This window comes from Schistocerca gregaria, chromosome 7 (genome assembly GCF_023897955.1).
Source record: "Schistocerca gregaria isolate iqSchGreg1 chromosome 7, iqSchGreg1.2, whole genome shotgun sequence".
NCBI classification, from domain to species: Eukaryota; Metazoa; Arthropoda; class Insecta; order Orthoptera; family Acrididae; genus Schistocerca; species Schistocerca gregaria.
In genome coordinates this window covers 162,526,907-162,554,253 of record NC_064926.1, presented here as the reverse complement: position 1 = coordinate 162,554,253, position 27,347 = coordinate 162,526,907, and the positions used below count along the sequence as shown (strand labels likewise).

General features: G+C 36.5%; 1 protein-coding gene across 5 annotated transcripts in view; it reads left to right on the top strand.

Annotated features, from left to right (window-relative positions):
* Positions 1–27,347, top strand: part of LOC126281996 (heterogeneous nuclear ribonucleoprotein 27C) — a 55,581-nt gene that overhangs the window by 4,116 nt on the left and 24,118 nt on the right. For 2 of the 5 annotated variants that reach the window (XM_049981383.1, XM_049981385.1), the window contains 6 exons: positions 1,751–1,937; positions 4,316–4,398; positions 5,152–5,253; positions 9,708–9,840; positions 14,580–14,717; positions 17,945–18,045. In XM_049981383.1, the coding sequence (XP_049837340.1) occupies positions 1,751–1,937; positions 4,316–4,398; positions 5,152–5,253; positions 9,708–9,840; positions 14,580–14,717; positions 17,945–18,045 (744 nt within the window). Of the gene's footprint in view, positions 1–1,750; positions 1,938–4,315; positions 4,399–5,151; positions 5,254–9,707; positions 9,841–9,949; positions 9,992–14,579; positions 14,718–16,368; positions 16,507–17,944; positions 18,046–27,347 lie in introns of all 5 variants that reach the window. The other 3 variants (XM_049981380.1, XM_049981381.1, XM_049981382.1) reach the window with 3 other exon arrangements.

The window sequence follows — 27,347 nt, the reverse complement described above, 5'->3', positions numbered from 1 at the left end:
TTTTACTGGCTACCTTCAAATTTTGGTCATTTCTAAGTGTAAGGATACATCGTCCTTAATTATTCTATGAAACTATGGTGTAGACAATGTTTCAATTTTCAATATGTTGACTGGAAGTAGATAAGTGTTTTTTTTCTTTCAGGCAATCCTAGATTACACTCCCCTTCATCCATTTTTATAAAATTACATTCATTATGTAAGTTGACAGATGTAACACATACATGGCTGCTAACTCTTATGCATTGCCAATAATTAATGCAGGTTTATCACCATAAGTACAATGTTACGAAAGTTAGTTAAAATTATGGGAAAAGACATTGTGCAATATTTTGATTTTAAGAAAAGTGTACTATTTACATTTTTGCTAATCATATGCTGCTAAAATGTTTCATAGCTTGTAATTTTTTCCATTCTGAGTATTCATTAAACCTCTCTATGAATGATTTTGTCACTGACTTACTGAAGGCATGTTGACATGGAGCCCGAAGTGGGTTCTCCAACATTGCAGTGTGGCAGGTAAAAATAAAACTATTCTGGCTCTGCTGCAATAACAGTAGGATTCATCTGACTTTGGAAAAACTTGTCAGCAAGTTCTGTTAGCTGCCACCATACGAAATGGCAGTGACAACAAAAAGAATTGACACTTCCTATTAACCGTGAATGTATGTGGAGGCAGAAATTTGGAAATGGTGAAGTCAACTGTAGATTCCCCTGTCGCATCCATTGGAAATGTAACATTTGAGGCTGAAGTGTGTTCTTCATTTAAGAAATTAGATTAATTTAATATTAAAATAATAAATCTATGATCTCAGCAAGGGAGAGGGAAACCATGAGCATAGATACCAGGTGCACAAAGTTATAGAAGGCTTATCATTCCTGTAAGAACATCTATACCTCAAAGTACCTATCAAAGACCATAAAGCTGAAGCACTAAAACTTGGTAGTAAAACCCTCAGCACTCTATGCCAGAGTGCCTTTCAAAAAAGGTTCAAAGACTTACCAAGTGGGAAAGTGCTGGTAGACAGGCACAATAAATCACACACACACACACACACACACACACACACACACACACACTTACAAATGTCTGCACACGTGTGTGTGTGTGTGTGTGTGTGTGTGTGTGTGTGTGTGTGTTATTGTCTCTTCACCATCGCTTTCTCGTGTGGTAAGTCACAACATCTTCGTTATTATTAAAGCAGTAGAGATCTCATTGAAGTGTTTTTTCTTTCTACATGCTTTGTTGGGCCAGATTGTGTGCTTGATGTTAATAGACCACTTGACTGCCTCTGATCTGCTTTTTATCTGTTCTCAGGTATGTTTCCCCTCATAGATTGTGAAGTAATAGTGAGATTGATTTCTGATATTTCGTAAATTTAACTTTAAAACCTTACTAAATGTTCATTAAACATGTAATGACAGATTGCTGTTCCATTGTTTAGTAAACGTATAACAACTACATAAGACTTATGAATCCATTGCCTTTATAAATATTCTTTCCTTTTACAAGTGAAGCAAGCTGTTGAATTTGGGCAGATTGAGTGCGATTGTATTACTGTCGACTACAAAGTCAGTTGATTAAGAGGTTACTGAGACAGTCAGAATGAGAAAATTTACATTTTATCGATTGAAAATAATCCTTAGTTGTCTTCTGTGTTTTCAAATTTAAAATACTTCCTGTCTAACCACGTAGTATGAAAGTACTTCTTTCCATTTGGTGTAATGTAAAATACTTTTTGAATGTTCACAGATTGATCCTAAACCATGCAATCCTCGCAGCCTGCAGAAACCAAAGCGAAGCAACAGCTTCCCCAAGGTATTCCTTGGTGGTCTACCTTCCAATGTTACAGAAACTGATCTCAGGATGTATTTCTCGAGGTTTGGAAAGGTGATGGAAGTGGTCATTATGTATGACCAAGAGAAGAAAAAGTCAAGAGGTCAGTGAAATCTGTTCCATCAAAATTACAAATAATGTCTGCCTGTCTTGACTGTGTTAGTTCAGATTGTGTTCTAGATACATAATCATAGACTAAAGCACAATGGGAGGAAGTTCGCAGTCAGGACTGAAACTGGTTGAAATCAATTAAAACTGTTTCTGAAAATTATTTTAAGTCACTGGTAATGTATTATATTATGGAAGATAAACATGACCTTTCCTTTCTTTGGATAACTACTAGTTGATACTGTTTCACTTACTGTAAATAAAACCATCCTTTCTAATGGAACCTGTAAACCTTGTTCGAATTGTCATAGTAATTTTCCTCTTTGACTACAATATTTGTAAACTGTCAGGTGGCAGAATTTGTAGGAAAAGAAATAATTCCTAATCTCCCTTTGCCACTGAGCTATTATAGTCTTCAGTTAGAGGGCATTTTCCAGTTCCTCTTTAAAGTGAGGACAGATTTCATTGGGATAAATACTCTTTAAGATACTAAACATTGTGTGTAGGAACAGTTTCTGTGTTACAATTCATATTGGTCTTACATATTCTTCACATTGATTGCTAATTATTCCATTCTATGGATATTCACCTACAAAAAAGTTAGTGATCTTTCCAGCGCTCTACTGCTCTTCTTGTAATTAATTGAAATAAATTTCATATGGCTTTGTTTCCTTGACTAATTAGCACAAGATGTTTGCATACTCTGTGCACTTACATTCCATGTCTGTTTAACCTGGTATTTCTTTCAACTATTGTGTGCTGTTCATCAGATTTAAGCCTGGAGCTTGAAACCAAAGATTTGTCACACTATCTTTTCCACAGGTTTTGTAAATTTTCATTTTGCAGGTTTTCTGCTTGTCTGTCATTTGTCTTTACAAAATATTTGTGAACTGTTTGTGGTAGCTTTGCATATGTTTGGCCAACAGGACAGATACTTTACTTCTCAGACTGATAATGTGGACTGGCTATTACATTCTATTAGCATTAATTTGGATCTTCTGAATGAATCAGTGCGATAGATCGAGCACTGAGACAAGACCTTTGTCAAATTGATTCTTGCATTTCTCATTAAAGATTAATTGTAAATATTGGTGTTTCTGGTGTGAATTCTCATGCATGGCCTGTAACTTCAATGGGACAAAAGTATGGGTGCACATGTGTGGCAGTTTGTCGTAGTTTTGGACAACACACTTATTGTCATTCATGTGTTTTGTCCCACTGTGGTTGGGTCCTCATGTTCTGGAAATTAAACCAGTTGTGTAGTCAGCATTATAATAGGCTTTAACTATAGTTGCTATTGGCTTTACCATATGTTGAAATTGTTACAGAAATAAAAATACCAGGAATTCTTTTATAATATTGAGCACATAAGTAGTTTCTTATTTCAGTTCAAATTTACAACCATTGCCATGAGTTTGGTTGTCCAGGTAAACATTAATACTGTAAATGCATTGGGAAATTGTTGCAGTTTAACTTAAAATTTTAAATTTATGAATAAGAATTTCAGTAAATCTGCACAGCCTTGAAAGTTCAGTATTAGTTTCCTGAAGTTCATATATACATATTTTGAAAATTGTCTCCATGTGTATACGGTCAATTGTCTGTGCAGTTTTACTATGTTGTCAAAATTGATTTTGAATACAGTACAATTAAAGTTTTTAATTGTAATTATGTTTATGTGCATGGATTTGCTAATAAACTCCTTTGTGTGTGGCAAGAATATCTGATGGTGCATACCCACTGTTTCTATTTCGCATATCAGTGGGATTGCACTTTCTGATATAGCTTGCTTCTGTATTGAAGTTTAAATATTTAAATGTTCTGTTTTGTCTTTTATTAGGTACATCTGATAAAAGAAATTTTTAATGTTTCATGCTTTGGGGTGTTCACTGCTGCCAATCTGTTCTGCATTGAATTAATTTGAGATACTGAAAAGAGTAGTTGCTCTAACCTCCCCAAATGCCAGATCCTTTGTGACCTTGTTCCTTTTACCAATTGGCATTTTGAAAATGTGGCAATATTTAGCCATAGTTATACTAAGTATAAAGTGTTACGCTAATGTTAAGGGCTCAATGAATAGTAGATAGTAATCTAAATTACTTTTATGCATTACCTAAGCCTAAGTTAAGTACTTTAAAAGTAGGCTAGTTAAGTCTCATGTTCGGCCTTCATTGTTTTTGACACTGATGATGGCTATGAAGACATTGCTTCACTTAAGCCCTATCAGTTCTGAGGCTGAATCAGTTAACCCTTAACAAAGTGATATATAATGTGGCATACCGACATTAGGCAGCAGTGTTGTAACCCAGCGTAATGAAACCCAACTAGCAGTTTTTTCTGAAGTCTGTTTGATTGCTTGGTGTGACACAATAGGATTCGGGTTTTTGTCCTTCGAGGACGATGAAGCAGTGGAACGATGCGTAGCGGAGCATTTCGTCAACCTGAACGGCAAACAGGTATAATTTTTGGTGCCGTTTTCTTGAGACGCTGTATTAAAAACACAGTTGTGTCATACAACTTCCCCATTTATAGTGGATGTATTAATGTGTAAGCTTAAGGTAGAATTAAATTAATTTACTACTGATGCTGTTACTTACTTAGCAGTAAACCATAAATATCATAAGATACAGTAAGCAATTTGTTTACAGGGTGGTTCAACACCAGCATGACACCTTAGTAATTAATTGATAAAATTTTATTTTTATAGATGGAGATATTACAAATGCTTACTGTTCTTAGAGTAGGTTGAGGCATTCTTCACTAATATAGTGAATATGCCTTTTTGTATTTCATTGTGATCTCTCTGTAGCTTATCTGGCATATTTACACAAGCAGTGAAGAATTCCTGCATTATGTAGTGCTATTGTGGGGCTGGTTGTGTGACACAAACTGCTGTCAGTTGGGTGGTTAATGTTGGGTAGCCAGTGTTGTGCTTACCCTGCTTTGAATTTAATGAGTTAATCTAAATTTGCCAAGTTGCTTCCAAAATATTATAGAACTTCATTTCAGTAGCATAGGTAATTAAAATTTGTGGCTTTGTGAAGCATAATGTTATAACTTTGAGAACTTTTTCTAATAATGACTTGGATATTTAAGTATTCAAAAGCCACTTTCTTCATTGCAATATTTTAGAATGTCCAAACATCCCACTTCAATAACATGATTGTGTTTAACTACCAGGAACTGAAATAATTCTTATGTGTAACTAGGTTGAGATCAAGAAAGCAGAACCTAGAGACGCAGGAAAGATGAGTGATGGACCACCAAACCAGTGGGGTCCACCACAAGGTCCACCAATGGGAATGGGAGGAGTAAGTTATTTTTTAAAAAATAAGATAGTAATTGAAAATACTTTGCATTGTTAATGTTTGTGGTGTTTATGCATTGTTACTGCTTGATGGATATTATCGTCTACTTTCTCCCCAGCCTCCACAGATTAAATTAAATGGAGTGGCAGAGTAATTAAACTGGTCTCCCATTCTTTTGAACTAAACCCACATTATCAGACACTTCCTCTTTTGGTTTTCTGTGGTTCCTCTAAATTGTTTAAGGCAAATATCAGGAAACTCATTTTTGTCCAATGTGGAGTTCAGTCTGATCCGCACAGTTGACAGGCATAAATCTTTGTCTAACCTGCTTTCCTGTCAGGGTTTTACCACTAGGATGCATTGTAATGGCACTACAAAACTGCAAACATGGAAGAAAGTGTGTGGAAGATGCACCAAGGAACAGATGTCCTGTCACTGTTGCCACTGATGAAATGGTGACCACAAATCACGATAAGATTTTGCAGAATTGTCGAACAACATTGCAGAACATTAAAACTGCATTTGGATTCACCGATAGGCATGCTCGTGACATTGTTGTGGGTATTTAAGGAATGCAGAAAGTTTCATATTGGTGGGACCCAAAAAACTTAATCCAGATCAGAGACAGGAGTGAGTGTAATGTTGTGAAGAAATAGTCTGCCAATTAGAAGCAGATGAAGATGGGTTTCTTTCTCTCTCTCTCTCTCTCTCTCTCTCTCTCTCTCTCTCTCTCTCTCTCTCTCTTTGCGAGGTATGTGACAATGGGCAAAATGTGGGTTCACCACTTTGATCCTAAGGCTAAACAAGTCCCAACAATGGAAACGTACGCCATTCCATACCGCAAAAAAATTCTGGGTTTAAAAATCAGCTGGTAATGTGGTGGCATTGTCCTCTGGGGCTCTGAAGGGGTAATTATGGTGGATTACCTGCAAAAGGGTGTAACTATCAATGCATCGTAGTGTTGCACTCTCCTGAGCTGTTTGAGAGAAGAGATTTAAAAAATAACATGGGAAGTTGGCGTGTGCAGTTCTTTCACAGCAGGACAATGCACTGACACCCAAAGCCCTTGCAGTACTGGAAAAACTGCATGACTTGGGGTTCGAATTGTTAAGTCATCTGCTATATTCTCCAGATTTGGCTCTGTCAGACTTTCTTTTCCCCAACCTAAAAATGACCTCAAAGGATGACAATTTGAAAATTACGCAGTGATTATGCTATGAATGCTTGGTTGAACTCGAAATCTGACATTTTATTTGAATGGTTTGCAGAAGTTATCTGTGTGTTCCTGCAAGTGTAGTAGTGTAGATGGGTATTATATTGAAAAATAATTGGTTTTATGAAATTTCTGCCATTGTTTGTTAGGCTAGAAACTTTTTGACCCCTCTCCCCCCCCCCCCCCCCCTCAAAAGCAGATGTGGTTATCAGAGTTGAAATGGAAAATCATAATAGAAACCAATGTTTGACAATTTGCGCACAGCAAAATATTGTCATTTGTCCTCAAAATTTAATGCATTCCTATTTACTCACGAATTTGCTACTGTTTTGGAAACAAGGAGTTAAAAATTTATAGAATGAAATTTTCACTCTACAGCAGTGTGTGTGTGTGTGTGTGTGTGTGTGTGTGTGTGTGTGTGTGTGTGTGTGTGTGTGTGTGTGTGTGTGTGTGTGTGTGTGTGCGCGCGCGCGCGCGCTGATATGAAACTTCTGGGCAGATTAAAACTGTGTGCCAGGCTGAAACTCTAACTCGGGACCTTTGCCTTTAGCAGGCAAGTGCTCTACCGACTGAGCTACCCAATAACGACTTGTGCCCTGTCCTCAAGAGTTAAAAGTTCTTAAGTAGATATTGTTGCCTCAGATTGTCAGCCATACTTGAGTACAGGTCTGATAAAAATTATAAGAAATTGGGGGTTGATTTAGCAGATAAAGTTGATTCGGGACCATGTTTGAGTTTCTCTGTTGGTTTTGGAGATATTTTCATGGATGAATGAAGATAGTGGAACCACCATACATGTGAAGTATTTGCTTAAAAGAAAAACATTGTGTCTATTTTAAACACATGCCCTTTTGATAATAATACAGATGTTTACAATAATTTTTATCCTCACTTCCTTATTTTGTTTACTAAACAAATTTCTGTGGTATCACTCTCACTCATCAATCGCAGGTATCATGGTGTATCTAAGTAAACTGATGTATGATGGGTGTTGACTGTATAGGCTAGCGTAACAATGATAAACAAGTAGTCATCAAATGCCATAGGAAGTTGCAAAGTTAGGGTTGTTTTACATTGTTAAATTATGCCCTATGCTCATCATGCACCAGCAAGTAAGTGCTTAAAGTTCTGTGATGCATGCAGTTTGAGGAATTTTTGATCTTCAGCACATTCAGATACTGCCCTGAGTAATTGGGAAGTCTTCATTGCATTTCTCTTTTATGTACTGTAAGATTTGCTGCCTTATTTTGTGAAAATTTGTTTTGGTCCCCAAAAGTTTGGTTGTGGAGCTCTAGCTTCAATTTACCTGAATTCTTTATCCAAAATCACCTGTGAATATTTGCAAATGACTTAAAATTTTGTGACTGTTGTGGCATATGTTTGTGGTCTCTGCTTCATGACTCACCATTAACTTAAAATCAGAATCATATTGTATGCATCAAGCAGTTGTGAAACACACTTGTACAGTGTCTTCCCTGTACAGTTGACGTAATTACATCTGTTACTGATGGTACAGATTATATTTCTTACAGTGCTGACAGTAGCCAGACTGAATGACAACAGTGCATTGTCATATTGTGTGTGTCTGGCTGAAGTGACAAATTGTGCCACTTTGATCTAGCACTGTTCTGGCCTTTAAAATGTGTTTGTGAGCTGTGGCATCTTTAGTGTCATTTTTGAAGCTCATGTTTATTTGTTGTGCTGTTTAGTGTTCGGTGCGAACACTCTTTTGTTAATGTTAATTTGTCTGCCATAGAAATGTGCTATTGTTTTGTCAAATTTTAAAGTAAGCTCAATTCTGATTAAATAATGGCCTCGGGCTTTGAACAGTTTCATATATGTTCATAAAAAGCCAAAGTACTCTGTAAACATTTCCACAGTTGCAAACATGAAGAAATTTGCTGCTCTGACCACTTCCTTTGCCATATTTGTACTAGTGCTTGGCTAAGCTGTTCCCCTCCAACTCTTCCAAAGCGTTCATATTATGTCTGTGTTAATCTTTCACAGTGTAAAAATGTTTACTTCAGGAGTTAGACTGATACCTCAGTATAAGACAACACTATTTTTTGTGTGATGAATTTAGGAAAAAAACTTGTTATCGAGTGAAGGTCATAATGAGATGAGTGAACATTAATTCAGAACTGAATTTACAAAAGATCTATTGAACATCCTCATGTTTAAACATTTCACATATGAAAATATTTTTTAAAAAATCAGGGTTATTTCATGTATTGGATTGTAAGGTGTGTGCCACGAGGAGCAGCTTTTCAAAATGCATAATATCGACTGTTGGATAAAATTGCATGAGATAAGATATGGTGTATTTTCTATCTCGCTCAACACATGCTGTCATATCCCATCAAAATGCATTGTCGGGCCACCTAGAATGTTCTTAGAAACTAGGAAATGCAATGAGCAGCATTTTGTTTTCTGGTATGAATGAATTTACCCCATTTTATTTTGGTTTATTAAACAATTTTGGTTACAATGTAAGACTGCTGGACTGAAGTGAAACATTTTAGCTGACCAGCAATTGAACGATTTGTATTAATTTAGAGTATTACAGCATTGTTGTGTATGATATTGTGAACTACTCAGTGCATTAGCTCCAAACAGCAAAAGGCATTGTCCAAAATAACTTCCATCAAAAGGCATATAGTCCAGTAGAATAAGACACACAGTCCTCATCTTGGGGAGGGGGGAGAACCTTGTAATATACATTGGCACCAACAGTCCTGAGTATTTTATGCAAAATATACCCTTTGGGACACTTTTCAAAAGTCTCTTCTCAAATAACAAGTGTTGTAGTTGTAAGTTGGGAAATCTGTGCTATAAAATTCCATTTGGATTGACAAATTTGTAACTGGAGTTTAGTTCATTTCAGAGCTAATTATCAGTAAGTGTTCAAGGATTCTTTGCAAGTGATGGCATGGTCTAGCAAGTATTTTGGCACATTGAGAGAAGTGTGCTTTGCTCTTACTTTATCAGCAGTTACTATTGTTGCAAGTCCTTGCCTGATGTATTACAGTTCCATAGAATGAGTGGAGAGTAAAATATCTTCGTAATGAACTGTTATCACAGATTAATAAATTTTTCTCTTCAGTGTTTGTACAATAGAATGCTTATGCTTCTTTGTTTATACTGTCTGTGTTCAGAGTTTTTAAATAATTATTGTTTCTGTTTCAAGAGAAACTGTTTTAAGGAGTGCATGAAGAACATGTTGAATAACATACCTTTTTTGCAGGGAATGGGCATGGGTGGCCCAAATGGACAGATGGGTGGTCCCATGGGAGGGCCAATGGGTCCAATGGGTCCTCCAGGAAACATGATGCAGGGATATCAAGGTTGGGGAACTCCACAACAGACTCAGTATCCAGGTTTGTGTCATTAGTTACTACACAGTGCTCATTATGTGCACTAGTAAGGTATAGAAATTTAGGAAGCAGTTGGGGTAGAAATCAAAAGTGTGGCATTGTGTGATTTCAGGACATTGGGGGCCTTCCCCCTCGAATCAGCTGCCTGTTAATGGTACGTCTAGGAAAAGTCCATATCGGCCTGTTTCTTGATGTTCATTGCTTTAGTTTAGAAACCTGTAGAGTGGTTTGTAGCTTTAACTTAGTTCATTACTTAAGATTGTAGTGTGATGGAACTTTGAGATTTTTACACCAGAAACTATGAACAAGATATTGCATAGTGCCTTGCAAGTATGCAGATAATTTATAGATGTTTCATGATGCTATATATATATAGCAGAAAAGTAGTTTTTAATATTTTTTGGAATTGCATAGAGCATGAAGATCAAGAAGCAGATGTTTTTATTCACTAACTTCTTTTGGCCTATTGTAGCCATTCCTTCTTTTGTGCCAATGGTGGAAGGCACTTTCTTCTCAATAGATGTAAGTTTTCAGTTTATTTTCTGGGAAGCAGACAGCTAATTGCAATGTCTGTATTTGCTGTAGTTGCGAATAAACAGATCAAATTCTGGTACAGTTTGACGTGTTGTTCATGTGACATGACAAAAAACACAAAAGTAATAATTGGACTTGATACATCACTTCAATGAATTAACTAAACACACACACACACACACACACACACACACACACACACACACACACACACACACATTGCAAGAACAACATACCAATTGATTTGCCATTAATATGCCAAGTTTAACTACTGAAGGCATTCAACAGTGAGTGATAGACTGGTATACTGGAATAATTTGTAGTTGAGCTATATTGTCATAAATTGTGTTTTTGAACTCTTTATTTAAGGTCATTCAGCCAATACCAGATAAAGTTAATGTTCGCAACGGAGAGAGTTCAGTTTTAACACTGTAACATCTTAAGTTTCATCATAGGAAAGTAAATGTTTTTTTCTTCTTTGAAGTGGCAATATTTTAGCTTCATAGCACAGTGCCTATATCAATTGCTCAGAATAAATTATTGTGAATTTATTATTTGGTGTGACAAGTTAAGCAAGTAGTTCACATTATAGTACTTGGAGTGGGTGGTTCAGTAATTGCAATATGAAGGTATTATGTCACTGTCTATGCAATTATCTCAGGATGAAAATGACCGAAAATGAATACACATCTGTAACAAAGTGATCAGCTTCCTGTAAGCAGTGCCAATTCAACTACAGACTTTTTAAAATTATATGATGGGTAAAATTCTGATAGAACCATTTGTGTAACATACCCTTACTTAAACACAATAAATTAGCAAAAGTGATCTAATACTCTACTGTTGCATAAATTAGCAATGGACATGGATTCCCTCACCACCCCACCCAAATGATGTATATGATATTGTTACCATGTTCAGCTCTGCTCACTATTTTTAAAATACTATTGGCTGCCTGTGTACTGAAGTTGTCAAAGTGTGGGAAGAGAAATTTGAACAACACAAACAGAAAAAGTAATGGTACATCGTACATGTAATTGACAGCTGTGCATGTTTTTGTTTCAGTAGGTAAATTAGTTTAGACTTAAAACCTGTTATTGCATTAACAGACATTCATCTGTACTAGAAATAATTGCCATGGTATATAACCCAGTTTACAAAATATCTGCTATAACTTCTGGTTAATAATTGGCAAAATTAAGAGCCATATGATCTAATAGTTACTCTATTGCAGGAATTTGCATGTCAGTAAAAGCAGTGACAGGGCTTATTGGGAAAATAAGAAGTTAGTTTCCAAATGAAAGTAGTGACAAAACTTTGAACTCTATTGAATTGCTGTTGATTAGTATGCAGAGTTAAACAAGTGGATTTGTATGTGAAAGTTCCAGTGAGGCACACGGGCAGTAATAAGAATTTTGTCTGAAAAAGATAAAATTGAAATATATTCCATTTAAAAATGGAATAATTACTACTTCCAATATGTAGAGTTATTGGGTTATGTACTGAGTTCACAAGGAAGAGGCTGCCACAAACTGACATTACATGAAATTTATAATTGAGCTTGTTGAATGTTGACACCATACTTCTCTTCACAAGAATCAAAATACTTTTTATTAGGAAGGCCCCTGTATTTTATGTTTTTATGGCAGTAGGCATTAGTATTACTGTTGAGAGAATAAAACACTTATACCTAGGCATTTCTAGCAGGTTTATAAAACATTCAACATAGTGTAAAGATTGACTTCTGTTTAATTCCTAGATGGTGTCTCTGCATTTGTGTGGAAAAACTACACACACACACACACACACACACACACACACACACACACACACACACAGTTCTGTTTACATGCACAGCTTTAAATCTTTTATTCCCATTTCTGCTGATGAAAGTTAAAAATTACTTCAAGGTTGACACTTTGGCACCAACAAGTAAAGGCACAGTTACCTAGTCCTGCTTGGAAGTTTCCTGTAATCTTAAATTTTATTCAAACTTGTAACATTTACACTATTTTTCATCAGTGTATTTTTCAGAACATATATACCATTTTTTCAGTTCAATTTGTGGTCACAAATTCCTGAGATGAGATGCTTGGTTTACAAAAATTCTCCTGACCAAGATGTTGAATTTAGTTTAACACAGTATGTAAATGAAACCTTTAGAAAGCATTTTATTTAGGTCGACATTTTCATGTGTGCAACGGTGTTAGGTTTATTATTAATGTGTCGTTGTGATTTCTGATAACTTTATTGTAAAATAAGTGACCCTTTGCATTTTGAAAGAAAGGAGTAGTGATGTAAAGTAATGCCTTGCAGAGGATTTTTTGTGGTGAAGACTGGGTTCTTTAGGTCAGCTGTGTTGGAATTCAGTTGCTGATAATTCTTTTTACTAGGTCCTAACCCACACAACCCAAATTTGCTAGTAAAGTATGTAAACTACCCATAGAATCCAGCAGAATCTGCCTGCATCTTTTTTCCTGATGGAAATGAAGAAACTGTTTCATGGTGCTTGAAGTAACACTCACTGCATTATTTGATCACTTGAACAATTCTGAAAAAGATTGTTATAATATTCATTCTGCCATTTTTCGTGGAGGTGCTGCATGTAATTCACAGCTTTCATCCAATCTTCAGAGGTGACATCACTATCTTCACTGAGTGTTCAAACTGCAGAAATTTAATCAAGTAAAATTGACAATATGTGCATACGATGGACGGATGACCTTGTATGGCTATCTTCTGCCAGAGAGAGAGAGAGAGAGAGAGAGAGAGAGAGAGAGAGAGAATATTTTCACTGAATAAAATTTGATGAATTTGCTTGAGACATTGGCCATTGTTACACAACAGTTGTATAAATAAAATATACCTTCTGCAATTTGGGTGGGGGCAGGAATCAGTGTGCAGTGAACGATCTCGCAGAACAGCAAACCACGTGGAACTGCAACTTTAGTGCAAGTGTGGAAAGTGAGTAGTATTGGAGGGTGGATTTTCTGCAAACCATTGGTGTTTACTGCAGTGACAGGTCTGTTGTCTGTTTGCCATCCCTCCCTTGAGCCTCATCCCCTTAATTGGTAGTTGTCAATCCTAAAGTAATTTTGAACAGATAATAACAACTAACATTTTTGGCCAGTGAGAACCAGTTAAAAAGGTTAGTGAATTAGGTGCAGAATAGTTTTAAAAGGCATGCATGCACCATGGTAATTCCTGTCTTGCTTGGAAGGACTGTCGTTATTCTATTTAAAGTTCCCATTGTAAACTGTAAGTCTTGTAATTAGGTACAGGAACTCCATTGTCACTGATATTTTAATTTGAACTAAATTATTATTTTTATATGAACTTCATGTTCATTAAATATTTTTTTATGGTGTAAAGGTATTACGATAAGCAAAGTAAACATTCAATTTGGCAGATATTGTGTTTTAAACAATGACATTGATTCCACAGGAGCAAGTGGTCCTTCCATGAGAACTGACCATAATTTCGTAGAAATTAGTCTTCATATTTACTATTTCAAGAATTTTCTAAATGTAAACAGATGGTGTGTTTCATTGCCTTTATCAGTGTATTAGATATGCTTTATTTTCTTAAGCTTTGGCACTGTTGTCTTTAATGACCTGAGGTTTCATGAAGTTAAGTCATTCTAAAGTGCGGTAGAGAGGAATTGCCATGAATGTGTTGGAAAACTGATGATATAGAATGGCTAGTGTACTGAGATCGTACATAATCCTGTTTCCCAGTAATAGAGAAATCTGCACTGGTGATAACGCAACAGACCTCTTGTTGATATAACAGAAGTATTGGCATATAAGTAATTTAAGCATGATTAAAAAATTATCAGAAGCAACAGAGGGTTTATTGGTTGTGTTCAGATGATTGGTGCATTTTGGGTGGGGGGGGGGAGGTTTCAGAGTGATGGTTAATTGTAAGAAGGAAATTGTGTAAGTTAAAAACATTCTTTGATTAGCAGAATTATTGTACTTGTGTGCTATTAGAGGGTCATTTCTGATTTAGACATTTTACCCTGCATGTTACATTTTGTGTAGCATGAAGCATGCAAAGCTGTGATGAATGACTTGGCTAGAGTACCGAAGCTTCTGCTTCAGAGGCTTTTGATGTATTTATGATTTTGCTGACAGTTGTTATTGAATAATTATTGTGTTCTTGATGTGAGTTTTCCTGAAATGCCTTTGTCCATTTTAAATTGGCAGGATATGGTGCGCCATCAGGCCCTGGTGGTTATCAAGGTTGGGGTGCGCCACCTGGTCCACAGGGTCAGCAAATGCCTCCCCCTCAGTGGGGCTCAAATTATGGTGGTCCGCCAGCACAGCAGGGATATGGCTCATATGGTAAATTACTAAATTACCTTTACATGGTGGTGGAACTAAATGTCTGAAATAACTTTGTCATACACAATCACTAAGCATGTCAGGTGATAATGGACTCTGTGAGAGTAAGATAAATCAGAAAATATTATGAAAGATGTTAACATAAGCTCATTTTGTGTTATTGATTGTGATTAATTGTAACAAAAGTAAGGCATTAAAATGAAGACCACAAAAAATTGTGGTTGATACATTACTTATTAAAAATGTTTGCAAGGACATTCTCATATTCTCAAATGTAATATAGTGGTTTCATAGGTAAATAATTTTTTTGGTTTGGAAGCAGACAGGTAACTAATTGAAAAGGTGTAAACTTCAACACTGTTGGTGTCGTGTGGTATATCAGAACCCATGAGCACCAATAATTTCCAACAATTGTATTCACTTATGAGCTCCTGTAACAGTAACAAAAGTGCAAGTATGCAGGTTTAAAATTAGTTCCCTCACAAGCTTTTCTCCCTCAAGATACTTGTGCAGTAAGATTACAAAGGTGAAGGTACCCACTGAACTATGGACAGAGTTGCTGGTGACTGGATATTAGTTCAGCTTTTTTTTTGGTAATGTTCTGGCATTGTTATAAAAATCTTATATTGGTATCCCTGCCAATCTTATACCAGTTCTGTTCAGACTATAAGTTGAATTACCTGTTCAAGGAAGATGTGAGCATTTTCCTTAGGAAAAACATTGCAGAAAGATGGATTAGATACAGTCAAAATTATTGTCCTCTCTGAAAATGTAAGGCACTGATTCCCCTGTGTTGAAGGGATGCATGAGACTCTGAATTCAGACTAATTATTGTTGATACAGCTGCACATTGAAGAATCAGGGTCACATGGTTTGAAACATAGGAATAAAATATTGATACAGAACTCTTAAGACTTGATGTCTGTCTTCAGTCCCAAAATTATACAGTTCCTGATTACCATTTTGGAATGGTGGTACACTGACAAGATCAGCTATGGATTTTTAGTTTTTAATGTTTGCTTCCCTTGTGTATTCCAGGAAAAAAATCTATTTGGTTTGAGCAAGCATTAAGCTATGTGAATGAATGTCAAGTTTCAGGAGTTCACTGTACTCTTCCATTATTTGTAGCTGGAGATCTTGATAGTTACTATTCGATGATACAAGTGTCATTTTTTGGTAGTTTCACTTCTAGTGCTTACAATGACTGACTGCCACAACAAATGGAGATAAACATTGAGTAAATTCTGAAAACCAAGCACACTCCATTTTCACTCGGTTTTAAGTCCATTTATATAAATTTGAATAAAAAGTTAGTGCAATTTGTAGGAACTGTGTGCATATTTGTAGTAGGGTATTCAGTGTGTACTTTGTTAGCAGAATTCGTTTCTACATAACTCGAGTTGTTGCCAGTTCTTAAAAACACGTAATACTAATGTGGTTGAATTCGTTAAATTTGTGCCCTCCTGGTGCCGTTCATGCTTATATAAGAAAAGGGTTGTGTTAGGATTGTATTCTGGAAATGAAACAGTAGGTACCCCTCTGGCTTTCTTACGTAAAACAAAATTGGGCAGTTGGGATTCATAAGTCTTAAAGTACTTTTAACTTTGCAATATTATCAGTGTTACTGCCTAAAATGATTGAGGGCTTGTAGGTTACGGTGTTGCTGGTCCACCTCAGGGAGGCCCTCAGTCGGGTTATGGAGGTAACTGGAACTGGAATATGCCTCAGAATGGCCCACCAGCAACAGGTGGGCCACCTGGCCCAACTCCAGGTCCACCTGGTCCTCAGGGTGAGTGCTTCGCAGGATTCTTTATTAGTATGCCATTGTACAATGCTTTGTAGAATACTGCCATTCAGTTCATCATTACACTGCATTTTTTCGGTTGTAGTTAACTTCGTCATTATCGACAAAAGCTCAGTTGGCCTGTCTGTGGACTGTCCCTTATCCACTAGCTTCTGTTTGTCGTAGTGTGCATATATTTATATGTTCAGAATGGTATGACTTTCTGGGATGTTGGAAACAAATAATGGACTTCATTGCAGTGAATTATTTGTTCTACATGCACCCAGTTGTGACGGTGCTGTAGACACTTCTGTGAAGGCAGTAGATGAATGTTCTCATTAGGCTGTTATTATTCTGCTTCAGTGCAGGAAACACTGCTACTGCTTCATACTGGCAGTGAGGCAAGATGACATTTGATTCTGTATGGGGTGTGACAAGTTCGGTTCAAATTCAGGTTTTGACAGATACAGATGAATCATAGGGCCAGTGTCTTCCTCGCTTCGAGACATCTATTCTCATGTATTCTGTTGCAAGTTTGATACTAAGAGCATTTGCTAATTTTGTTGCTCATTATCGGCAACATTTTACAGGTGTTTGTCTTGTCTTATGGCCTTCGTGTTCATGTAATTGTCTTTTCAATGTAAAGTTGGATTTCTGAATGAAGTTGTCATTCATCTTTGAAGTCGTCAGAACTATTCTTTTTGGCAGGTTGTATTCATAGTGTCATTTGTAATGTATGTGTAGGTGTTGGAAGAGAACAGTATCCATGAGAAGGTGACTGATCTTTAACAGAGAACCTAAATGTGAACTACAGTGGATTGTCTTATACTTCCAAGAAAAGGTAACTGTCACAATTTGTGGTAAATTCAATTTACTCAGTGGATTTGGGAGGTTCACAGTTTGGTCAGTCCATTTTACTTTGGTAGTGTAGGGATCAACCAATTTGGCTCTTTTGACTTGGTTGCCCTGAATAAAAATCACCTTTATGCAGTTGATATAATTTACAAAGAAATTAATGGACTGTAAAAGCTTTGAAAGTATTTAAGAAGTATGGTAATGTTGCTAACACACACACACACACACACACACACACACACACACACACACACACACACACACACACACACAGAGTTTTCAGAGAAGTTGAGGTTGACTAAACTGGAAGAAATGCAGTGGTTGACATCAACTAGTCTCATTCAGATAAAAATTGTTCTAGCTTATGAGAAAAGTTGACAGTATGAAGAGAAATGCAGTAGAAACTTGTATAAATTAATTCATTAGGCATAAATCAATGTTTGAAGTGTGTGATAGCATTAAATCATTAATTTTTCTGATGGTTTCAAACACAGCATAAAATTTGATGCTCCTAAAGGTTTTTTAACATTAAAACCTTAGGAAATCCTTCTACTTAGTCATCTGTTCATACGTGGATCTAATTTTCCAGCTGGAGCAACACCAGGTCCTGGGCCTGCTGCACCAGGGGCAGCAACTGCACAGAAAGGAGCGGGGGACTATACTGGTTATGGTAGTTACGGCAGTTATCCTGTAAGTCATATTTGTTAACTTTCGCTTTAGTAATAGTATCACATTGCTGTTTGTGAGTTAAATTTTCACTAAACTAAAATTACACAATTGGACCAACGTCTTCCTACAGCATTGTCTTGTAACATAATAAAATTTGGCCCACCTCTGTAGAAAGTGCCTTAATGTTCTATATCATTGTAATCTTACATTGATAAAATCTAGGCAAACTAATTTCTGATAGTAAAACCTTTACAGACAATCTGGTGCATCTTGTAGTTAACTGCCTGGCATTTGATGTCATTTATCCAGGACCAGAGTGAAATGTTTTCCACACTTCTTAATTTTCGGTTCATCTACTAGGAAGCTATCTCTATTTCAAATGTAACAGATTGTATGTGTGCCATATACCTTATAACTCAGTTTTTTTTATACTTTGTTTCCTTTTGATTAATGCTGGAAGAATTTTGCAGCCTGAAAGCTTGCCTGTACTAGTAAAGCAGGGAACCTGTTCAAAGAACACCAATATCTTTCCATGTTACACCTGTATGCTTGGCCTAGTGGGAAGGCTTTAAGTGGACAAATATTTCCTGAAATGAAGTAACATAACACCAATGCTTCTTGACAAGCCACTTCATGCATTTGGAGCCCACTTTTTTTTTCCTGGCCTTGGTATTTCAGTTGACAGACTTGTATTTATCAGTTTTGAATTCATAAATGCTCTGACTCTTTTTTATATTGTCTTCTCAGGTTACTTAATGGAGTAGTATTGTATGCCATTAAGCTGCTGCTGTTGCCACAACCACCACCACAGAGTAGTGAAGTTCTGTTCCCATTTTATTGTCTTAGAATTTTACCTGTACCCTGTCAGTCTGTATGTACCAGAGTAAGACACCACCACCACCAACTCCCCACCCCCTCTCTTTCCTAATTTTTCTCAGAGATTTCTCGAGAAAAATTTTTCACATACTTTTGGCTAATTGAAATTACGAGGTGTTTTATTGACACAGTTGCTCTCTAAAAAGTTAACATTGTACCTGTTAACAAAGCTATGACAATTATTGATTACCTACTTTTTGATAGTACTAGGAGAAATAAAATGAATGAAAAGGTATGGTTCATATTAATTTGTGGGCTGCTCTCTTTTCTACATTCCACTTCCTAACCCTGTCATCTATGGTATACCTAATCTGAACTATAATCATCCTAGTAGCAGAGCTGTGAAATTATTGTGTTAGTTTCTGAGGTCATGGTTACATTGGGACCTGAGACTACAACTGTATTAACAGAATACATTTATGATTTGCTTCATGTGCTGACTTCATGATATTAATGTCTCTTGCTTTCAAACTTAGTCTCTCTCTCTCTCTCTCTCTCTCTCTCTCTCTCTCTCTCTCTCTCTCTCTCTCTTTGGGTGTCTGAAAGTAGAAGCTGACCTACTCCCTTTCATTCCCATCGTAAGTTGCATTGAGTGTCTACAACATTGCAGCACTAAATACCTAAGTGCGCCATAATCCCCTGTCAAGATGTTCAGTCTCCTGTGGGAATGAATACTGTTGTTGAGTGTCTGCCAGATTTTCAAGTCAGTTAAAGATAACGAATGAATTCAGGTAATCTGTATTTAAAACATGTCGTTAAAAAGCCAAAGTATGTGGTATAGATTCCCATGGTTGGCTGTATGTTGTAATTTGCCACCCTTTCAGTACTCCCCTCCCTGCACTCATTTAGTTCAGTCAAGCTAGTATCACTGCTCCCCTTACAAGCCTTCCATTGTGCTCTATTGGAGCAATTGTGACAGACAAACTTTTGTTTGTCCCACAATGTCATTTTTTGGTTTTCTCTCTATGGTGGGTCCTGCTGTACTGTGGTTTTTTCTCACAACAGCCAAGATTTGTTCATTAGAGGTTTCATTTTTGTTTAAATTTCCTCCTTGTTTCATCTCAATTTCACAATGTTTAAAACTTGATTAAAACCTGGTTGCAATTATATCATATGAACAGTGACTGATTTTTCTCACCTGCAAACAGTGTAGTAAATCACTATTTTGTTATAATTAAAATATTGATAAGAGTTCAGAATCTCTTAAATTATTAAAATAAATTATTTCAGCTGTGGAATGTTACCTTTATTTAAGAAGCAGCATCAGTGTTTGCAATGGTGTCCATACACGTATGAGAACTTAATGCAAACCTGGTCAAGTATAAGTTTGTAAGATGACAGTACTATTTCCTACGGTATTTCACAAAATTGTCAAATTTTAAGGGGAACAATAGATTGATGTAATGGTTAGTTGATAGTATCTTGCGTATTCTCAACACTTTATAGAGCGCTTTGGCATAATGGCAAATCTTGAACCTGTTCAAAAGCAAGTATTGTTTGCTCCCTTACAAATATCAAAATAAATCTGCATGTGACCTCAATAGGCAAAGCTTGATGCGCAAATGTAAGACTATCCCTACATACCCTACTAACAATGTGAAAATAACTTCGGCAGCAATAGTTCGATCTTCGAATACGGGACGGGACATCCTTATATTTTTTGATGGATGAATTTAGGAAAAAACTTTCTTATAATAGGGTGAATTATATTTCATCTTTGAAGCACATATTAAGGTGTGATGTGACAACCTTAAAATGTATGCTTACTGGTAGTGGGATGCCCTTAACAATTTTTTTTTTCGGCTATGCTAGTCTTTGTAATTCCAATGCAAACCTGAATGAGTTCAGCAAAATTATTCAAATTTCAACAAGTGTTGTACAGTGTTGAAACTCAGTGTATAGTTAGTTATTCTTGTATACAAGATTTTCCATCCTTCGAATTCAGATCCTGAGTATACTCTGAGAAAGTCTCCTATGCTAGGTAGTCTATATTTCAGGTACGTGTCCACAGCTCATGTAAAACATACTCTTGTAAATTCTATAATTGTCTACAGGTGTTAAATATTCCATGCATGTCACACACCTATTACAATACAACTCCCCATGATGTGGCTAGATTGGGAGATTCTGGGCATGTTAAATCTTTCCAACTTCTCATTTGTAATTTCAACAATGTACACCACATAATGTTACGTGCTGTTATTGTATATTGAAGATGTGGAAAGGAATACGAGCCTTCCCATAACACCCTAAAGAAATGGGAGCAAGAAACGGAATATTTGTATTCTAGAAGCATTCCATGAATTGCAAATAGAGGCTCCATGAAAATTGTACATAAACTCATTTGCAGCTTGTGTATGTAGTTGGATTGTTAGTGTATCAAACTCACTATTTTTGTAAATGTTAAAATGGGTTGGAGCAGTTAAGCTAATAAACAGATTTCTGTTCTCCCTCTCTATGGTTGTAATGTACTTGAGGCAACAGTTTCTTTCTTCCTTTTTTTCTGGAAGAGGATAGCTATGAAGCTTGTTAGTCATGTTCTGAACTGGGGTAAAAGCTACTAATGGCTACTTTACTGACCAGTAATCTACCCTAATTTTCTACAAGGTGTCCTGTGTAGTAGTTCATAGGTAATGGTGTCATTAGTTGCCTGTTCATGCACATCGCTCACATCCAACCTTTGAGTGCCGCAGATGTAAGTATGATAAATAAAGTGCACTTGTTTGAAACTCCACAGAAAGATTTGTGCTTGTAAACATGTAGAAAAGATGTGCACTATTCTTTAAGTTTGGTTTTTGTAGACTCTTCACAGATGAAAAAAAATATTGAGTGGCAGCCCTTTTTAATCCTTCTTTGGTATATTCCACTGTCTGTGGCTTTTCCTTGTTCTTCTGGTAACTTCATCCATTATCAATGTAATCCAGTATTTAAAGTTATCACCCTCCTTTCCCCTTTCCATACACTTCGCTTCAGTGAGTGTTCATTGTTGTTAACATGAGTCAAGATATTTCCCTTGTTCTGATCAAAACTTAAGTTCCTTTCCTCTCTTATTTTTAAAAGTGCATCATTTGTAGTTTTGTCAGTCCATTTTACCTCAGTATTTTTGTTCACAGCCGTAGTTCAAAAGTAACAAAGTATTTTTTCCTCCTGGTTGACTGATGGCTGGCCACTGTGGCAGTTCTGGGCACTTCAGTATAGAAGCGCACTGCTGCTATGGTCGGAGGTTTGAATCCTGCTTTGGGCATGGATGTGTGTGACGTCCTTGGGTTAGTTAGGTTTAAATAGTTCTAAGTATAGGGGACAGATGACCTCGGATGTTAAGTCCCATAGTCCTTAGAGCCATTTGAACCATTTTTGACTGATGCCGTCTAATATTTAGTGAATCGTGCTTTTACTGTATGTACAATATAAAAGCCCCTTTTCTGGGAACGAAGGGGCTTTCCTATGCTTCTCATTCCATACTCAGTTTCTAAATTCTCGCTCTATTGTAGTCCTCCAGATTCAGACAGCATTGCTTGCTTGTTTGTGTGCTTGTCTTTGCATGTTCCTGCTATAATGCAGCTACCTTTTCAGTTCCTATGCATAAATATTTAAATGTTGTAATAAACAGTGCTTTTTCGTAAGGCCACTTTTGATGCTCTTTCTTTCCCTGCTCTGAACCAATCCTTAACTCTGCTTCCTTTGTGTACATTTCCTTAAGAAGTCTCACAACTGCACTTCCTAAATCATTATCTTCCAAGGTTTTCTGAGGAGGGACTCCAGTAAACTGCCAAATACCAGCTCCCAATCAACAAGAGATATAATTATTTTTAAAGTCATCCTCAAACATCCATTGTTTTATTATTTTTTGTAACTCCAAATTTATCCTCCCCATATTTTCCTTGATTTTTTCTACTTTTCTGAATGCTGTATTATGTGGTATATGAAATGGTTACCTTCTTCACATCTTGTTTTTGGAGTGGAACTAATATCATTTCACACTTGTGGTCAAATATTCTAATGCTGTTGTTAGAGTTGATTAATTTGGATACTGCACTTATCCCAATGCATTCATTGCTTCATTGAGGAGCTGGAAATACATCTGCCACCCTATTCAGTCCTGTAAAGATGCTTCACAGTAGTTAATTCCATATGCCATAGTTCATATTGATAACCATTTAGGTATGTGTCAGTTATTAGACTATAAAAGCAATTACAAAGCAGTTAACAAAAAATACTTTCACATGGTGATCATTAACTGGTTTGTAATAGACTACTCAATTCTATTCACAAATTCTTCAATGGTGGCAGATTTCAGGAGCAAAGTGGGTAAGGATTTCAGGAGCTTCTTCAAAATTAAATGTTAAAAAGTTCTTTTTGTGAATCAAAGCCTAGCATAGGTCTGTTTATGTATTGTATTACTTGCATCATAAAAGGCATCCAGCCTTTTCTGCAGTTGCTTGGGCACAGTGCTAAGTATGGGTTAAAGGGGGACCAGTGACACCAGCTTGGCTGAGCTTTAAGATGATCAGTGTAGACAGTCTCTTGTGAACGACATTAATACAGTACGTAAGGGAAACCTGACCTACATTTTCAAATGACGCAGCTCTGACTGAGTGCAAGTATTGTATTACCATCCCTGTACTCAACTTATTTGTTAGTGAAGTTGGTGTCTCTGGTCCACCTTGAACCTATCAATAGTGCTGTGCTTGAGCAACTGTGAAATACATTGACCCTGCTAGGCTGCAACTAATATAAAACAGCAACTAATGAATGAATAAAAGAGCACAATCTAGATTCAGTCCAATTTTTGAACTTTAGCTCATCCCACGATCTACTGACGTCTTTTGGTACTACATCTGTGACACATCCTCACTTTACTATAATTTATTCTCACGATGATGACAGTTTAGTATGGCTTAATAGACATTTTATGGTGGGTTAATTTTCCTTGTTCCGTCTGAATGGCACCATGTTGTGTAGCTGATAAAAAGCTAGTAATGTTCTTGTCTGCATGAACAGTAGCAGAATTTCTCTTTGCAAACCACTTAGCAAGTTGTTTGCAGTCTCTCATCAAATAGTGTTGATCTGGGTTTCTTATTTTATTTTCCTTAGGACAACCCTTTTGCTTTTGAATGTTAATGTACTAAAGAAGTGTAATTGTGTATACTTAGTATCCACACATCAAACAATGGAAAATCCAGGATGGAATGTAACAATATGATGAAAAGGAAAGTTGCTACTCACCATATAGTGGAGATGGTGGCTAACAGATAGGCACAATAGACTGCCATAAATAAATGCTTTCAGCCTACACACACACACACACACACACACACACACACACACACACACACACACACACACACAGTACAAGGATTTGTTAGTGGATAGAATTTAATTTTACTTTCTTCCTGTATTTCACAAATTTGTCAAATTTTAAGCAGAGCAGTAGATTTTACTGCATTGAGCATTTCATTGTATTGGGTGAACTTGGAGTGTGTTATGAGGGAGGGACAGAGAGAGAGAGAGAGAGAGAGAGAGAGAATCATTGCCAAGCTGAGCCCTGCCCTGCCCTACCCTTCCGACTTGTTCAAAATAAATATGCTTGTTTTAAATAGCTAAGTCTAATCTGTAAATGCAAGATGACTGCTCTATACTTGGTTAAATAGTGTACACATGTGGACCTCAGCAGTAGTTTTTGCAAGTATAAGGTGGCTATGCATTTTCGAATGATGAATCTGGGGAAAAGATCATCTTCCAAAATGGTAATTTAAGACTAATTGAGCCGAATTGCTGGTTAGTAAGTGTTGAGAACTCCACACAAAAAATAACTGATAGTGTTCAGATTACTTTCATCTGTAGAGTATGCATGCATGCATGCATGATCTCCCTCCCATCTGTTTTCTCCCCATACTACTCAATCCATCCAACACAACCCTTATCACTCCAGTCTACCTGTGTGACTGCAGTCATTCCTGTGTGCATCTGGCATGATGTGGTGGAGTTTGTTCAGTGTGTGTGTGTGTGTGTGTGTGTGTGTGTGTGTGTGTGTGTGTGTGTAAGCTTGTTAAGGATACAGTGTACTTTTCTGGCTCAGTATTATATAATAAGCACCTATTTCTTTCAGGCACTGTTTATAATGTATATGTTTTACAGATGTCTTGTTATGCAATTTTTTGTTCCAAAATGCTTCCTCAAATTGAGATACCATTTAATCCAGTGTAATAAATTTGAAGGAGACCAAATTTTATTACCAGATATGCATGACATGGTGGCTGAGGTACTAGACCTGTTTCATTCCACCTATTATGCATATTACAAGAATAAAAAATCACATCTTACATTCCTTGCAATATTTTTTTCCTAATAAAGATGTTAATTTTCTATAATTTAGTTGATTCGGCAATAAAGCTTAGGTTTATGGAAAGAAATTAGAGAAATCTGAAAAATACAACTTGCAGGAAATTGTGAATGAAAGTCTTATTAAACTGTGCCTCAGTACATTCCTGAAGCATAGTCTTCATCCTGAAGCATTTCATCATCTTCACACTTCCTCTTGGCATTCCTTTTAGCAGTTCTTGCTTCTTTGGTAAATTAGTCAATTTTTCAGCTTCATGAATCAGTTCTGTCACATGCAAGCAATTGATATTCCATATTAGAGCCACATTTTATGCCTAAATTTCTCAGGACTTCCAACATTCCCATCACTCCACCATTGAAACATCAGTGCATCTAGTACACCAACTTTTAATGTATTTAGTCCCACAAAAACATTTCCATATGCAGTGCTTGAAACTTCAGTTTGTATTCTGAGTGCCTCCTGAAGACATTTACTTAGCAAAACATGGTCACTCAGGTCTCCAAAAATGGGTTTTATTTCATTCATAACAGGCTTGGGAAGAAAATGCTTATGATTGTGTATTTGACAATCTTCTTTTGCTTTTTGGTAACCATATCAAGAATCTGATCCTTTATGGCAGTCGGTGAACAGGGTGGTCATCTGTGGACAACTTACGAAAATAGGTGGCCTATACAGTTTTTCTCATTGCTGTAACATCATTCAGAGGTGCAGTTCGTCTAATGGCAAGTCCATACTAATTCTGGAGGTGGTCTATTTCAGTTTCTCCTTCCATTTTTCTTTGTAGCTTCCTCAATCTAGCACCCATCGTGTTCTGCACGTCTGAAGTACTTCAGTTTGGTTACCAAGTTATCACCATAAATATTGAATTCATTAATTTTATTGAAAGCTTTAGAGTACCCATTTCCTAAGTATTTCTTAATTCTAATGTTATGAACAGGCACTGACCTCTGAAATTACACTCCACACCTCCACTGGAACCATCATAATTATTAAAACACTGATGGTCAATATTACTGTGGCAGGTATGGCAGTACTTCGATAAGAACTCAAAACATACTACTCTTCCATTCTCCATAGAAGTAGCACTTACAACACCATTCAAGGAATGATGTCCTTGATGTTGCCGTGTCCCATCAAGTGCAACAGCAATGTCACTGGTTCCACTAATATTTAGTTTCTTCTACTGCATGTTTCATAGATGCTTTAGACACAACCGTCAAGACACTTCAGTAATTTTATGTGTGTGCTGAACTTATTGGGAGGAGGAGGAAGCTCGATCAAACCACAAAACATTGAGCACCCTTTTTTCCTTTTCCTATTGCATACGCTAACCTCAAATTCACTTCATATGAATCAACAGCAACAAATCCACTATGAACAGCACAAAAATTTAAATCACCAGGTGGTGTGCCATGTGGGAGTTCATTCCCTGAAGAACTGATACATAGGTTATTGTCAACAGTGTGGCTTGCTATGTTCGTGGACTGGTTACCACAGAATTTCCTTTGAGTTTCTTGATGTGTGGCAGTTCATATTTATTGCACAGTAAAGGATATGTACTTCCACAAATATATGTAGCACTTAGGCAACATCCATTCAGTAACACGTGAACAAACTGCTTCAGTGAAACAAAAGTAAATACTAGCAAAGATAAATCATTTATAGGCACTCGAAACCTGCACTGTTACCAATGTATAAAATATATCATAATCGTGGGAAACAAAGTTCAGTTCTTTTTGAAATACTGGTTTCTGTAACAGAAATAAAGCGAATGCGGCAGCTTAATTTGAAACCCTATAATGTATATATCAATGTAATTGGGAAAGACTTTAGAATTTCATAAAGCTATAAAAAAACTAATTTTTCCACTATTTATGAGTACCATGCGTCCTCATGAGTAAGTTAGCAAAGCTTTCATTCTTTGTGTATATGTTGTCTCAGTACCTCTACTAACTGGCGAATTGTCTCATTAATACCCAAATTACTTACGTAGACCTTTTAATGCATATAATATCTATTATGTACGATATACATTTGTGTTTATTGAACTAATCTGAATAGTCATCCTTCATTTTCCATCAGCTGTCCTCAGTGTCATAAAGTA